Raw genomic sequence first — 16045 nt, forward strand, 5'->3', positions numbered from 1 at the left:
ACTGGATGTGTAATGTGTGGCGACATTTCTGGGTTGCTCCCAGCATAGCCTCCGGTGTGCTGGTTGTTAATGCAAGTGTTGCCTTTTTACTGTACGTTTCGATGTACACGTGACAACTAAACTTGAATCTTGAACTGACGTCTATCCTGATGCATTCATTGTACATTCTGAGTGAAGGATATCTCCCTGTTAGAATACTTTAGTGTGCCTGCCTTGAGTCCAAGTATTCCTAACCTGTATTGTGTTTGATTCTGCCATCCAAAAATGATCAAACAGTCCCTGGACTGCCTTTACGAGAAACATTCAGTACCTTCCCTCATTCATGCCAAGTCAAGTTCATTGTAATTCCAAGCAAGCTTGTCTCCAAACTCCTGGGACTCAACCTCAACTTCCTGACCAACAGGCTGCAGCCAGTAAGGATGAGCAGTGACACCTCTGCCATCGTTATTCTCACCACTCTTGTCCCACAAGGCTGTGTCTTCAGCCCCTCCTCATCCACTCTCTGCATCTCCTTGACAGTGTGGCCAGATCCTACTCTAACTCCATTTGCAGGTGATACCTGATGCACTATCAATTACTCCAGAAGACTGGAAGTAGAGTAAATACTGAAAGGCTTTTATCAGCAGTAAAGTGTGACCTCGACCATGCTGAGTATCTGCCCTGGACTGAGGGAGGAGCAGTGGCACAATCGCCTTTATTCAGGGTTCTGTGGGAGGAGCCACAGGAGCAGTCAGCAGAGGGGCGTGTCCAGACAGGTAACCCAGTTACAACATATATATAAGCAACACACATCAAAGTTGCTGGTGAACGCAGCAGGCCAGGCAGCAACTATAGGAAGAGGTACAGTCGACATTTCGGGCCGAGACTCTTCATCAGGACTAACTGAAAGAAGAGCTAGTAAGAGATTTGAAAGTGGGAGGGGGAGGGGGAGATCCAAAATGATAGGAGAAGACAGGAGGGGGAGGGATGGGACCAAGAGCTGGACAGGTGATTGGCAAAAGGGATATGAGAGGATCATGGGACAGGAGGCCCAGGGAGAAAGAAAAGGGGGAGAGGGGAAAAACCCAGAGGATGGGCAAGGGGTATAGTTAGAGGGACAGAGGGAGAAAAAGGAGAGAGAAAGAATGTGTGCATATAAATAAATAACAGATGGGGTACGAGGGGAAGGTGGGGTATTAGTGGAAGTTTGAGAAGTCAATGTTCATGCCATCAGGTTGGAGGCTACCCACACGGAATATAATGTGTTGTTCCTCCAACCTGAGTGTGGCTTCATCTTTACAGTAGAGGAGGCCATGGATAGACATATCAGAATGGGAATGGGACATGGAATTAAAATGTGTGGCCACTGGGAGATCCTGCTTTCTCTGGCGGACAGAGCGTAGGTGTTCAGCAAAACGATCTCCCAGTCTGCGTTGGGTCTCGCCAATACATAGAAGGCCACATCAGGAGCACCGGACGCAGTATATCACCCCAGCCGACCCACAGGTGAAGTGGCGCCTCACCTGGAAGGACTGTCTGGGGCCCTGAATGGTAGTGAGGGAGGAAGTGTAAGGGCATGTGTAGCACTTGTTCCATCTTACACTTCCTCCCTTACCTGTGTATTTTGATGCCATGGCCAGCAAAACTAATCAGTGTCTTTACTTCGTCAGGTGGCTTAAGAAGTTTGGCAGGTCCCCTTTGACCCTCACCAACTTTTATTGCTGCACTACAGAAGTGCCCGATTTGGATGCAATAATGGCCTGGTATGACAACTACTGTATTCTGTTTGAAACTGCAAAAATCTGAACTGAAGGTGCAGCTCAGCTCTTCAGGAAAATCAGCCTCCCCTCCACGGTCTCTGTCTATACTGCCCTCTGCCTCACAAAGGCTGAGGGTAGCAGACACCAACAGAATCAACAAACTCACTCGTAAGGCCAGTGATGTTGTGGGGATGAAACTGGACTCTCTCACGGTGGTGTCTGAAAAGAGGATGCTGTCTAAGTAGCATGCCATCTTGGTCAATGTCTCCCATCCACTACATAATGTACTGGGTGGGCACAGGAGTACATTCAGCCAGAGACTCATTCCACCGAGATGCAACACAGAGCATCATAGGAAGTCATTCCTGCCTGTGGCCATCAAACTTTACAACTCCTCCCTTGGAGGGTCAGACACTCTGAGCCAATTGGCTGGTCCTGGACTTATTTCCATCTGGCATAATTTACATATTATTATTTAATTATTTATGGTTTTATATTGCTATATTTATATTCTATTCTTGGTTGGGGTAACTGTAACGAAACCCAATTTCCCTCGGGATCAATAAAGTATGTCTATCTATCTATCTAAAAGCAGCTAGCATGATCAAAAGATCCCACCCACACCCACCCAGGACGTTTTCTCTTCTCATTGCCCCCCCCCACCCCGCTGCCTTTGGGGGGGGAGTCAGATACAACTCATGCAAAATGCTGGAGGAACTCAGCAGGCAGACAGCATCTATGGAAACGAATAAACAGTCGATATTTTGGGCTGAGACCCACTTCAGGACTGAAAAGGAAGGGGGAAAATGCCAGAATAAAAAGGAGGGGGGAGGGGAAGGGAAAGAGGCTAGCTGAGAGTGATAGGTGAAGCCAGGTGGGTGAGAAAGACCAATAGCTGGAAAAGACGGTATCCGATAGGAGGAAAGAATGAATTATAAGAGAAAGGGAAGGAGGAGCGGACCCAGGGGGAAGTCATAGGCAGGTGAGAAGAGGTAAAATGTCAGAGGGGGAATAGAGGGACAGGGAGGGGAAGGGAGAAATCGATATATATGAAAGAGGCTTACTTCCGTCTCGCCTTTATGAGCCTGTTGAACAGTCCCCTAGTACTAGAGGATGGTTTCTTGTTCTCACAATCTACCTTACACTTTACTTACCTGCACCGTACTTTCCTGTAACTGTAGCACAATTCTGCACTCTTGTACGACCTCAGTGTATGGTTGTGATGATTTGAGCTGTATAAACAGTATGTAGGACAAGCTTTTCCACTGCACCTCAGTGAATGTGGCAATGATAAACCTAAAAGGATCCAGTGCTTCCCCAGTGTATATCAAAGGCCCAGTTATTATCAAAGTATACAACTCCGACATTCTTCAATTCTCCGGGTAGCCATGAAACCAAGAAAGAATTGAGTGGCAGCACAATCGTCAAGCCCCAAATCCTACCTCCCCGCAAAAAATCATCAAGCCCCAAATCCTACCTCCCCGCAAAAAATCATCAAGCCCCAAATCCTACCTCCCCGCAAAAAATCGTCAAGCCCCAAATCCTACCTCCCCGCAAAAAATCATCAAGCCCCAAATCCTACCTCCCCGCAAAAAATCATCAAGCCCCAAATCCTACCTCCCCGCAAAAAAAAGATGGTTCAGGCATATTACCCCCAAATCCCTCCTCCCGCACAAACAAACAAAATGGAACAGGCACATTGATTCCCAAATCCCTCTTCCCACACACAAAAAAATGAATAAAACAGAACAGGCACATCAACCCCTTTATCCTCCTCCTCAGACAAAAAACTGAGAAGATTGGGCAAAGAAAACACAGAGTATAAAAACTGAAAGACTGAGAAAAAGTGTCTATTGTCCAAATCCACATCCAAAACGCAGGAAAAAACTATCAGAAGGGACGGTTGAGGAAGGTATAAATGCCACCAGCCTAGACATGCCCAGGCATCATCCCTGATGAAGATGGCAGAGTCTGTCATCGAAACGTTGGTAAAAATTGATACTTGTACCAGGCTGGAAGCCCGAGAAGAGTTTATTCTTTATAATAAACCAATTATTAAGCAGCGTCCATTATTAAGGACCTCCAGTGCCCAGGATATGCCCTTTTCTCACTGCTACCATCAGGTAGGAGGTACAGAAGCCTGAAGGCACACACTCAGCGATTCAGGAACAGCTTCTTCCCCTCTGCCATCCAGTTCCTAAATGCACATTGAAGCTTTGGACGCTACTTCACTTTTTTTTAAATATACAGTATTTCTGTTTTTGCACATTAAAAATAATTTCAATATATGTAATTGACTTATTTGTTTATTTATTTTTATTTTATTTATTATTTTCTCTCTGCGCTAGATTATGTATCACCGGCATGTGACGTGAAATTTGTTAATTTAGCGGCAGCAGTTCAATGCAATAATAAACCTGATTCTGATTTACCAATACGCACGGTACAATGAGGTACGGTGAAAATTTTGCTTGCAGATGCATCACGGACACTTAGGAACAGACAACACGCAGTATACATATTATATAAAACGGTGCGTAGGGAGGGAGAAAATGTCTGCAAGAACAAAACAAGGGTTCTCGTATCTGAAACTTTGTTTCCATTCGCAAGTTTGCTCCCTCACTTGCTGTATTTGTCAATATTTTTACCACTTTATTACATATTTTCAGCATCTATGGTGCTTTTAATTCCCTTGTGCGGATCTTCTCCCTATTTCTTTTTAATTTGTTTCCCCACACTCTCCAACACGCCGGAGTAGTTTCGCGCGCGTGATTGAAATCAGCTGGCGGCGACAGTGCGCAGGCGCGGGAATGCAAATGGCGCATGCGCGGTGACCCACGACCCCTTGGCGGGGGTTGCGCCAAACTCCTGCAGACGCGCGTTGGCGGCGGTTTTGCTGCTGTGGAGGGAGTAGAGCGCTCCGTCGACGCCGGTGTGGCCACACAGCTGCGCGCCACTGCCGCCCCTTCCTCTCTTTCCTCCCTCTCTCCCTCCCGTCCGTGAAGCCGGACAGCCGGGGCCGCAGTCGGAGCTGAAGGAAGCGTCAAGCGTGGCCGCAAGGCGCTGGGGTGAAGGCCGCAACATGGCGAGCGCCTCCTACCACATCTCCAACCTGCTGGAGAAGATGACGTCCAGCGACAAGGACTTCAGGTGACGGCCTGATGCTGCCGCTTTGTCTCCTTGCCATCGAAGTTTGCGCCAGGCTCCGTTTATTAGTTAGAGTCACAGTCTCCCTTCCCCGCCCCTCCCTTTCCGTGCCTCCCCTGCCCCCTTCCTTCCCTCCCAACCTTGCTCTCGCTTTCCCCGACCTCTCGAATGAAGTAATTGCCCATGGGTACAGCGACTACTACAGAGGCTGTAATGGCCCCCCGGCCACCCTCTTTTGCTCAGTTCCTAGGTCATCTACCTTTAAGCCTGTTCTTTAATGGCAAATTCCAATTTTTATGTTGACGATCAGGGTGGTGATTGAAATGGTTACATCGTTTTTTAAAAATATACCCGTCTTTCCTAAATAAAAGCAATGACGCTGGAAAGTCCTGAAGGATGATTTTGTAGGAGCTGGGATTACATAGTGATGCAGTTGTAAGTGCCGAGAGGAAAGATCTGTGACAGAATAAACTGGAGAGGTTAGAGCTATATAAATAAATATAGTTTGTGTAAATAGATAGTAATCAGAAGTCACCAAAGGAGTGGGAAGAATATCGGAAATCTGAAAAATAAAAATTGTGTTTGAAAGATGCTGAACACAATGTTGACCTAGGAAGGTTATATGTGACTAATTAGAAAATGAGATAATATTTCATGTGTTTGCATGAGCTTCGTTGCAGTGGTTTATCAACTGACAGAGTGATTGAGTGAGGGCAGATTTAAGTGAAGCAAAAAAAAAATAGCTTGGGGTCAGGCCTGCAGAATTAATTGCTTATTTGGTGTACAATCTTGTTAGAAATATCATATCTGATGGAATCATAAATAAAAATAAAGCTCTTTATGTGGAAATCTTGTTTAGAGCCCTGAATGATTTGTAGGTGAAGACAGAAGTACATTTATTTGCATTTCTTCTGGTTGTCCAGGAAGGTGCTCTAATGTGCGTGTATATGTAGCGCAAAAAGAGGGCGGTGAAAAAAGTGAGGTAGTGTACACGGGTTCATTGTCCATTCAGAAACCTCATGGCAGAGGGGAAGAAGGTGTTCCTAAAATGTTGAGTCTCTCTTCAGTCTCCTGTACATTCTTGATGGTAGGTTTGATAAATAATGGAAGAATAAACACATGCTAGAAGGAACGATTCCTTTGGAAAGCTGAAAAGGCATCTGATGGTCACGTCACATTGGAGGCATTGAAAACTGTGGCCAAAACCTGTTGAATGTGATGGCTAATAAATTAGGTTTTAAGTTACATTTTTGGACCAGAACTGTGTTGCTGATGCTTCAAAATCAATTGCACATAAAGAGCAGTGTTTCAGTAATGTGGTCCTTTCAGCTTGACCTGTCAAGTTATTGTGTTTTCCATTTCCCACTGCTTTTACCTACTAGAGGCAGCTCAGTATTCCATGTCTCATTGGTGGATCAATCCTGACTGCATAATCTTCACAGTAAGTGCAACCAATCTGATTCATGGAGGGTTTTGCACCTAGCTGCATCAGTATTCTAAACTAATCTGTTCAAACATTGAAGAGGGGTAGATATGAAATTATTTGGAAGTTGAAACTGTCCTGAATGCACAATTTCACATACTGCAGTCAGTTTTATTATTGTTGCTGTGGTCCTGAGTAAACATGGGAATGATAAGGATACCTCTGGAAAAATTAGTTATTCTGGATGTAGGCAACACTTTTGTAGAGTTGTAGAATAATACAGCATGGAATTAAGTTCTTGAACCCAAATCATCCATGCTAAGACATATGCCATTCTGAACTAGTCCCATTTGTCTGTGTTTGACCCATATCCCTCAAAATCATTCCTAACTATATACCAGTCCAAATGTCTGAAAAGTTGCTATGCTCCTTGCTTCAATCACTTCCCCGGCAGCTCATTCCATATATGCATCACCCTCTGTGTGAAAGTTTGCCCTTCAGGTTCCTTTTAAATCTTTTCCTCTCTGACCTGAAACTTACGCCCTCTGTGTTTCCTACCCCACCCCCACTTCCCTGGGAAATACAGTGCATACACCTTATCTAAGCCCCTCATGATTGTATACACTTCTATAAGGTCACTGGTAGGGCTGTTGGTTTGCTCTTTAAGTATGTTTAAGTCTGGTTGCTTCATCATCATCATGTGTCATATGACATTGGCGATCATGGACTTATAAAATGACCATGATTGTGATTTTACAGTTTGGGTGGCCTCAGCCATTATCAGTGCTTTTCATTGATTGCCTGGCGTCAGTGGTCACATAACCAGGACTTGCGATATGCACCAGCTACTCATACAACCATCCACCACTTGCTCCCATGGCTTCACCTGACCCTGATCAGTGCTATACCTCGCCCAAGGGTGATCTGTGGATTAGCAGACAGAAGGAGCACCTTTGGTAGAGATGCACCTCCACCCTGCCATCAGCACATCCAGTATAAAGAAAGATGTCATGGCTGTGCTATCTCACGGATGGTATTGAATTGTTATGAAACAGCAACTGATGAGAGGAAAGTGGAAGCCCATGCGACAGAGGTCACAAGTTGTTTGTGCATTGTTTATTATAGAGTTCCTTTGCTCAGAGCATCATCTTGTTCAGTGTGTATTTTGAGGCGAGATAAATGGTGCATATTTAAAGGGTAATAGAACCAAGATTAAAGCTACAGGCTAAGTTAGAATTTATAGATTTACAGAACTAAGCACTACTTTCAAGTCTTTAAACCTCTGCCTTAATTTTAACTGAGCCAAAATTATGTCGAGTTCTGACATTGTTCTATGGGATGGATTCGAAAGACTGTGTGAAGGGGAATGCAGTTGATGAGGATTCAATTTATACACTGAAAATGAAAAAGCTGGATTCAGTTCCCGGGCTGTCAGGAGAGCTTTAAAAATGCAGTGGGATGCACTAGAAATAATACATTTTGGCCCAAGTAAGCAGCTGCCCCAATTAGCCAAAGTTTTATGGAAATATTCAAAGTATGTAGAAAGACAAATTATTGTTTAACTGAGTAACACATTATGTATTTAAATGAAATGCAGACAAATTAGACCATTACCCTTACTACAGTGCATCAGAATTGTATATAGTTCCCAGTGGCATACAAGAAAAAAATCTGCAGATGCTGGAAATCCAAACAACACGCAAACTGCTGGAGGAACTCAGCAGATAAGGCAGCATCTATGGAAAAGAGTAAACAGTTGACCTTCCGGGCTGAGACCTTTCATCAATCAGTCCTGATGAAGGGTCTCAGCCCGAAACATTGACTGTACTCTTTTCCATAGATGATACCTGGCCTACTGAGTTCTTCCTATGAGTGTGCTTATAGTTCCCGATAGTTATTGGAGGAATTCATCCAGTGTGTGCCGCTGTGTTCTTTTGATTGACTGTAGATGAACAAAATCAGCGCAGGCACCTATTGCAGATAATGGACTGCCTTCATACAATGGTTTCGACGATGCATCCTCCAAATCTTCATTTTAATTGTTATCTTCAAGATGATTGTTAGTTCCTCCAAATTCTTTGTAGTTCCTAACATGTTGAAGTTTCATTTTCATTTCTGGCATCTCTGAACCTGAATGCTTGAATCCGCAGTGAAAACAGTTCCAAATTGTCTTTCTGCTTACTTCTTGCCAACTATCAGTAATAAAAAAAAAACTGCTTTCTGAGCAGGATGGTGTGTTTACAGACATTTAAAATCTCCCTCTCCCAGTGTGTCATGCGCTGCTGTTCCAAATCATCTATCATTGTCCCTGTACATAAGAAAACCAAGGTAGCATGTCTGAACGATTAGCACCCTGTTGCACTCACTTCAATTATAAGCAAATGCTTTGAGAGGCTGGTGAAAGTTTACATCTGCAACATGTTGCTGCTCACAAGGATCCCCTACAATCGGCCAACCGACGGAACTGCTCTACTGATGATGCCATGGCCACAGCATTACACACTGTCTTCATTCAGCTTGAGAATAGTGATGTATATGTTAGAATGCTGTTTCTGGACTACAGTTAAGCATTCAACACCATAATTCCCTCCAGATTTGACAGGAAGCTCAGAGACCTTGGCTGGCACCTCACCTTGTGACTTCCTCTAGACTTCCTATTGGATCACTGACAGGTGGTAAGGATGGGCTCCCTCACCTCTGACCCTCAACAGAGGTTCCCCCCCACCCACCCACCCAGGGTTGTGTCCTGAGTCCCCTCCCCTACTTCCTTTACACCCACGACTGTACTGTCGCACACAGCTCCAACCTGCTGATCAAATTCGCAGATGACACAACTTTGATCAGCCTTATTTCTAGCAGTAATGGGACAGCCTACAGAAGAGAGGTTGACACCCTGACACAGTGGTGCCAAGATAACAACCTCCCTCTCAATGTCCAAAAGAGGTAATTATGGATTATAGGAGGAACGGAAACAGGCTCGCCCTGATCAGCATCAATGGGTCTGCAGTTGAGAGGGTGAGTAGTTTCAAGTTCTTCGGTATACACATCTCCGAAAATCTCACCTGGGCTGTTCATGACAGCTGTGTGGCAAAAAAGCACAACAGTGTCTCTTCCACCTCAGGTGACAAGAAGTTCAGCATGAGCCCCTAAATCCTCAAGACCTTCCACAGGGGCACCATTGAAAGCATCCTGACTGGCTGTATCATCGCCTGGTACGGGAACTGTACTGACCTTGATTGCTGGGCACTGCAGAGAGTGGTACAGACAGCCCAGCGCATCTGTGGATGTGAACTTCCCTCCACTGAGGACATTTACAGCAGCACATGCAGAAAGAAGACCTGGAAGATCACGCAGCATTAAAGCCAGGACCAACAGGCTACAGAACAGCTTTCTGCAAGCCATTAGCCTTATAAATTCACATGTCTGTACATTGTGTTGGAGTCATAACACAAAGATTTTTACTCCCTCACATTGTGGGATGGATGTAAGATTTAAATAAATTCTTAAAAAATTCTAATTGAAACACACAACTAATGCTATTCAGGAACTGTTTGCACTAAGCACAATGTAGTGTGGCCGCCACACAAGTACACGTGACTTTCACTATTTAGCAACTTCGGCGACAGTCTCCTGTCCGAATTACGTGACATAGTATCCCAAATAAATGAAGAGAATCTGTGCTCTTTTCTGGATTTGTTTTTGTTCGTTAAGAGTTGTCACAAATAAATGGCTCTCCTGATTAACTGATGGTTCAATTAACTGAAATCAACTGTATTAAGATTACTTGGAGTTCCATTAGATTAAACATGAAAGCGAGAGAAAACTGTGAGGTAATTGACAACTAGCAGGCAGTGAAAGGTGAGAAATCTGAATGCAGCCTTGAACTCTGGTACCAATATTCTGGCACAGAGATTTGCTGCCAGTAATCACCCATTTGCCATTAGTGTTTGCCTCTGATCCCCATGAGCTTTACTTGGGGTTTTTGGTGTAACACATGTAGAAGTGCAGTTTTTGATGTCAAAGCACTTTCCCCATAACTTGAAGTAGGACCAGAAGATTTCAAAAGAATATGGAAGGAACTTTGTTACTTTAGTTGATAGTTTAATTTTAAGTTTTTGTATTAATAATTTTGGTGTCATGCATTATTTATGAGCTGCATGAGAACTATTCTGGGGTGTCATTTGTTTTCACTTGATTTTAAATGCCTTGTGGTTGTAAAATATCTCAATAGTAGGTTTAAGACCATAAGGTATGGAAGCAGAATCAGGTGATTTAGTCCATGGAGTCTGCTATGCCATTTTATAATGGCTGATCAATTTTTCCCGTCAGTACCAATCTCCTACTTCTCCCATATCCCTTCATATCCTGACTCCCTTTGCGTCTCAGTTTTTTGTATTTTCTCTCCACTTAGAAAATAGTCAACCCTTTCATTTCTTCTACTGAAGTGTATGACTATACACTTCCCGACACTATATTCCATCTGCCACTTCTTTGCTTATTCTCCTAATCTACCTAAGTCTGTAGCTTCTCTACTTCCTCAAAACTACCTGCCCTTATACCTATCTTTGTATTGTCTGCAGACTTTCCATCAAAGCCATCAATTCCATTACCCAAATCATTGACATATAGTGTACAAAGAATTGGTCCCGAGAAAGACCCCTGTGGAACATCAATAGTCACTGGCATCCAACCAGAAAAGAATCCCTTTATTTCAGCCCTTCCTGCCAGTCAGCCATTGCGTTATCCATGGTAAAATCTTTCCAGTAATACCATGCGCTCGTAGCTTGTTAAGCAGTTTCATGTGTGGCGCCTTGTCAAAGGCCTAAAAATCCAAGTACACAGCATCAACTGGTTCTCCTTTCTCTATCATGCTTATTTCTTCAAATAATTCCAACAGATTTGTCAGGCAAGATCTTCCCGTGAGGAAATCATACTGACTATGCCTATTTTATTAGGTGCCACTAAGTACCTTGAGATTTCTTCATTAATAATTGACTCCAATATCTTCCCAACCACTGAGGTCAGACTAACTGACCGATAATTTCCTTCCTTCTGCCTCTCTCCCGTCTTGAAGAATGGTGTGGCAGTTGCAATTTTCCAGTCTTCCAGAATGATTCCAGAATCTAGTGATTCTTGAAAGATCATTACGAATACATCCATAATCTCCTTAGCTGCCTCTTTCAGAACTCTGGGGTGTACTTACCTACCTTCAGATCTCTGTTTCCCATGTACCTTCTCTCTAGTAATAGTATCTTAACACATCATGACCCCTGACAACTGGAACTTCCACAGCACTGCTAGTATCTTCCACGGTCAAGACTGATGCAAAATACTTGCTCAGTCTGCCTGCCATTTCCTTGCTCCCCATTACTACCTCTCCAGTGTTGACTTCCAGCGGTCCAATATCCACTTTCGTCTCTCTTTTATACTTTATTTATCTGAAGAAACTTGATATCATCTTTAATATTATTGACTGGCTTATTTTCATATTGCATCTTTACGTTTGTGATGACTTTATTAGTTGCCTTCTGTTGATTTTAAGTCTCCCAGTCTTCTAACTTACCTTAACTTTTGCTCTATTATATGCCCGCTTTGACTTTGACTTTTATGTTGGCTTTGACTTCTCTTAGCCACGGTTGTGTCATCTTGCCTTTAGAATTCCTTTTTGGTAGGTATATCTCCTGTATCTTCAGAATTGTTTCCAGGAATTCCACGCATTGCTGCTCTGCTGTCATCCCTGCCAGTGTTCTTTTCCAATCAATTCTGGCCAACTCCTCTCTCATGCCCCTACACCCTTTACTGTAATTCCGATACATCTGACTTGAGCTTCTCCTTATCAAATTTAAGAGTGAATTCGATCTTCTTATGATCACTTGCCCCTAAGGTTTCCTTTATCTTAATCTCTCTTATCAATACCGATTCATTGCACAACACCCAATCCAGAATAGCTAGCTGATCCCCTAGTGGGCTCAACCACAGGCTGCTTTAAAAAGCCAGTTTGTAGGCATTCTAGAAATTCTCTCTCTTGGAATTCAGCACCAACCTGTTTTTATCCCAATTTACCTGCATATTGAAACACCCCATGATTTCAATGTTGACCAGATTCTGGCATGCACTTTCTGTCTCTTGTTGTAACTTGTAGACTACATCCTTACTACTGTTTGGGAGTCTGTATATAATTTCCATTAGGGTCTTTTTACCCTTGCAGTTCCTTAGCTCTACCCACAATGATTCAACACCTTCTGACCCTATGTCACCTCTTTCTAATGATTTGATATCATTTTTTACCAACAGACCAACGCCACCCACTCCGCCTTCCTGTCTGTCCTTTTGCTACATTGTGTATCTTTGGACATTAAACTCTCAGCTATAATCTTTCAGCCATAATTCAGTGATGCCTACAACATCATACATGCCAATCTATATCTCTTCTACAAGTTCATCCACCTTATTCCATACACTCTGTGCATTCAAATATAATACCTTCAGTCCTGTGTTCACCATTTTCAATTTTTATTCACCTTTTATGTTGCAGCTCATCCTGTTGACTGCAATTTTGTCATATCATCAGCCTTGTTTATCGTTTCACTGCTCATTACTTCTGTTTGTAAACCAACTATCTCATCTTCAGCGCTATCTCTCCGGTTCCCATCCCCTTGTCAAATTAGTTTAAACCCACCCAAACAACTTTAGCCAACTGACCTGAAAGGGTATTAGACGCCCTTGGGTTCAGGTGTAACCTGTCCCTTTTGTACAGCTCGTACCTTCCCCAGCAAGAGAGGGTGAATAGTTTAAAGTTCTTTGGTATACACACTACCGAAGATCTCACTTGGACTGTGTACACAGGTTTTGTAGCAAAAAAAAAAGCACAACAGCGTCTTTTCTACCTCAGGCAACTGAAGTTTGGCAGGGCTCCCAAATTCTCATAATTCTCATACCATCTACAGGTGCACCACTGAGAGCATACCGACTGACTGTATCACCGCCTGGTATGGGAACTGCACCAACCTTGATCGCTGGGCACTGCAGAAAGTGGTACGGGCAGCCCAGTGCATCTGTGGACATGCAGAACGAAGGCCTGAAAGATCATCAGGGACACCAGTCACCCTGGCAAATGCTACCGCAGCATTAAACCCAGAACCAATAGTCTACAGGACAGCTTCTTTCTACAAGCCATTAAACTTTTAAATTCACATGTCAGTATATTGCAGCAGAGTCATAAGGCAAAGAGTTTTACTCCAATCACTTTGTGGGATGGATGTCAGATTTAAATTAATTCAAATTCACAGAAGAGATCCCAATGATGAACTCCTGCCCCCTGCACCAGTTCCCCAGCCATGCATTCACCTGCCAATTCATTCTAGTCTTGCCTCTCTGCCATGTGGCATAGGCAGCAATCCAGGTTTACTACCCTGGAGGTCCTGTTTCTCAACTTTCTGTTTTCAGGACCTCCTCACCTTTCACTGGTGCCAATATGCATCAAGACTTCTGGCTGCTCACCCTCGCCTTGAGAATATCTTGGACCCGATCTGAGACCTTCCTGATCCTGGCACCAGCGAGGCAGAATACTATCCGGGTGCCTTTCATGCGTCCACTGAAGCTTGTTTCAGTTCCTCTGACTAAGGAATCTCCTATCAACACTACAGTCCTTTTCACCTCTGTTTCTCTGAGCCACGGTACCAGAGACCCAGTCACTTGCTCCCTCCTGGTAGGTCATTCCCCTCATTAGTATCCAAAGTTCTATAACTATTATTGAGGGGAATGTATGTTAACTAAGTATGTTTTGTTGAATATTCTGCTTGTAGTTTCAGTAACTTGGGGAACATGAATGTTTGATCAAGTTTTTACTGTTGGTAAATATACTTATTCACAGCCAATGTTTTCTATCTCACTCACCAAACTTGCAAATTTGATTCAATGTTACAGGTGTACTCTGCACTGGCTGTGCATTTCCCCTCTTTGTCCTGACATTCACCTAGTTACCTGTCCTGTGCAATCTAAGGGTGACTACTTCCCTATAGCTCCTGTCTGTCTCCACCTCATTCTCCCATATGAATCGACGGTCATCAGTTCCTTAATGCGTTCTCACAGGAGGTTTATTTGTTCTAAAATTTAAAGCAGCTGAAACACCATTACAAATGCATTTTAGCTGCTGTTTGCTAGTCAATGAAAAATGTGCAATATTCAAATTTGCCATGGTATTTGTAGTCAGTGTTAATAGAAAATTAAACATGTAATTGTGTTTTATTTGTATGATTTTTAGATTCATGGCAACCAATGATTTGATGACAGAATTGCAAAAAGATTCCATTAAATTAGATGATGACAGTGAACGAAAAGTGGTCAAAATGATCTTGAAGTTACTGGAAGACAAGAATGGTGAAGTACAGAATCTTGCTGTTAAATGGTAAAAGATCATTCTCAATTCAGAAAACAAAGTTGCATGAATCATTATTTTATACTTGCTTGAATAGTTGGTTATTTAGAAGTATTTCCTGTGAGGTCTTCATATAATATCTGGTATGATACAATGGATTCTGGACCTTAGTCTACCATATAATGATTTGGCAAGTTATTACTTTCCTGCACTTTATTTGTGGCTGTTACATTTTATTCTGCATTCTGTTCTTGTTTTACATTGTACTACCTCAAAGCACAGTTTAATGAATTGATTTGTATAAACAGTATGCAAAGCAAGCTTTTTACTGTACCTGGGCACATATGACAATAATAAACCAGTTCCCTTTCCAATATGCCATACTATTACGATGGGGTGTGTATGACCTATACCCTTACCTAGAATTGCAGTCCTCAGTTTAGGCAAATTTCTGCCAGGACTTGAGTTATGCAGCTATTTCTTTGTTAGTTTGTGTCCTGGGAATGGGTGTTATTGAATAAATCATCACTGAATAGTTTTATGTTTTGTTTGGGCTCAGCTCAAGAAGGCTTGCTATTCATTTCTGCAATCGGGTGCCTGAGGTTACTCAACTTTAAATGCTAGATGATGGTGTTGAGGAGTGGGTGCATTCTTCTGTGCCATTAGTAGGTATTTTATCCGGCTCTATTACTTGTGTATGCTTATCCCACAAACAACTGATCCTGATTCTTTCCGATAAGACTGAGTAATTCCAGAATAATTTTGAAACTTATAGCATTAGGATCTCTAATATTATGGGAAGGATCAAAACTAAATAACTAGCCATCATATTTAGCTGGAAGAATTAATTTTTCTGAAGTGTCCATATTTTTATATTGTCTTAAGCAATTTTATTAAGACATATTTCACGATGTTCTATTTTTGTGGATATATATTGATAATATTTCCTTACATCCTAATCTCTACTTGCAGTTTTTATTGGACCCACTTTATTACTAACGGAATATTTGTACCAAGCCATTAAAAAGGCCTAACTACATAGTAATTGTATAGAAACAGAAAGCAGATATCTTAATACCAACTTAAGGCCATTGGCAAAATAACCAGAGTTTGGCATGAAGATTTTAGTGCACAACATATTACTATTTTCAAATTATTACCCTTAAAGCATATTGGAAGCAGCCTTAAACTCCAGAAAAAAAGAAATGATCAAATTTGTCCAATCTCTTTAAAGCTAATGCCCTCTAATCCTGGCAGTCTCTTCTGAACCCTTTCCAAGGCTTCCACATCCTTTCTGCAATGGTCACCTCCTCACTTGGCAATGGGCATGTGGCCAAGTGGTTAAGGCATTCGTCTGGT

The 16045-nt window shown here is 42.7% G+C and overlaps 1 protein-coding gene across 3 annotated transcripts in view; it reads left to right on the forward strand.

Annotated features, from left to right (window-relative positions):
• The first annotated feature begins 4581 nt into the window (after positions 1-4581).
• Positions 4582-16045, forward strand: part of cand1 (cullin-associated and neddylation-dissociated 1) — a 36347-nt gene continuing 24883 nt past the window's right edge. For 2 of the 3 annotated variants that reach the window (XM_063057793.1, XM_063057794.1), the window contains exons 1-2: positions 4582-4889; positions 14573-14716. In XM_063057793.1, the coding sequence (XP_062913863.1) occupies positions 4822-4889; positions 14573-14716 (212 nt within the window). In that variant the 5' untranslated portion in view covers positions 4582-4821. Of the gene's footprint in view, positions 4890-14572; positions 14717-16045 lie in introns of those variants that run through there. The other variant, XM_063057795.1, reaches the window with a different exon arrangement.

The sequence above is a fragment of the Mobula hypostoma genome, chromosome 9, assembly GCF_963921235.1.
Source record: "Mobula hypostoma chromosome 9, sMobHyp1.1, whole genome shotgun sequence".
Classification (NCBI taxonomy): domain Eukaryota; kingdom Metazoa; phylum Chordata; class Chondrichthyes; order Myliobatiformes; family Myliobatidae; genus Mobula; species Mobula hypostoma.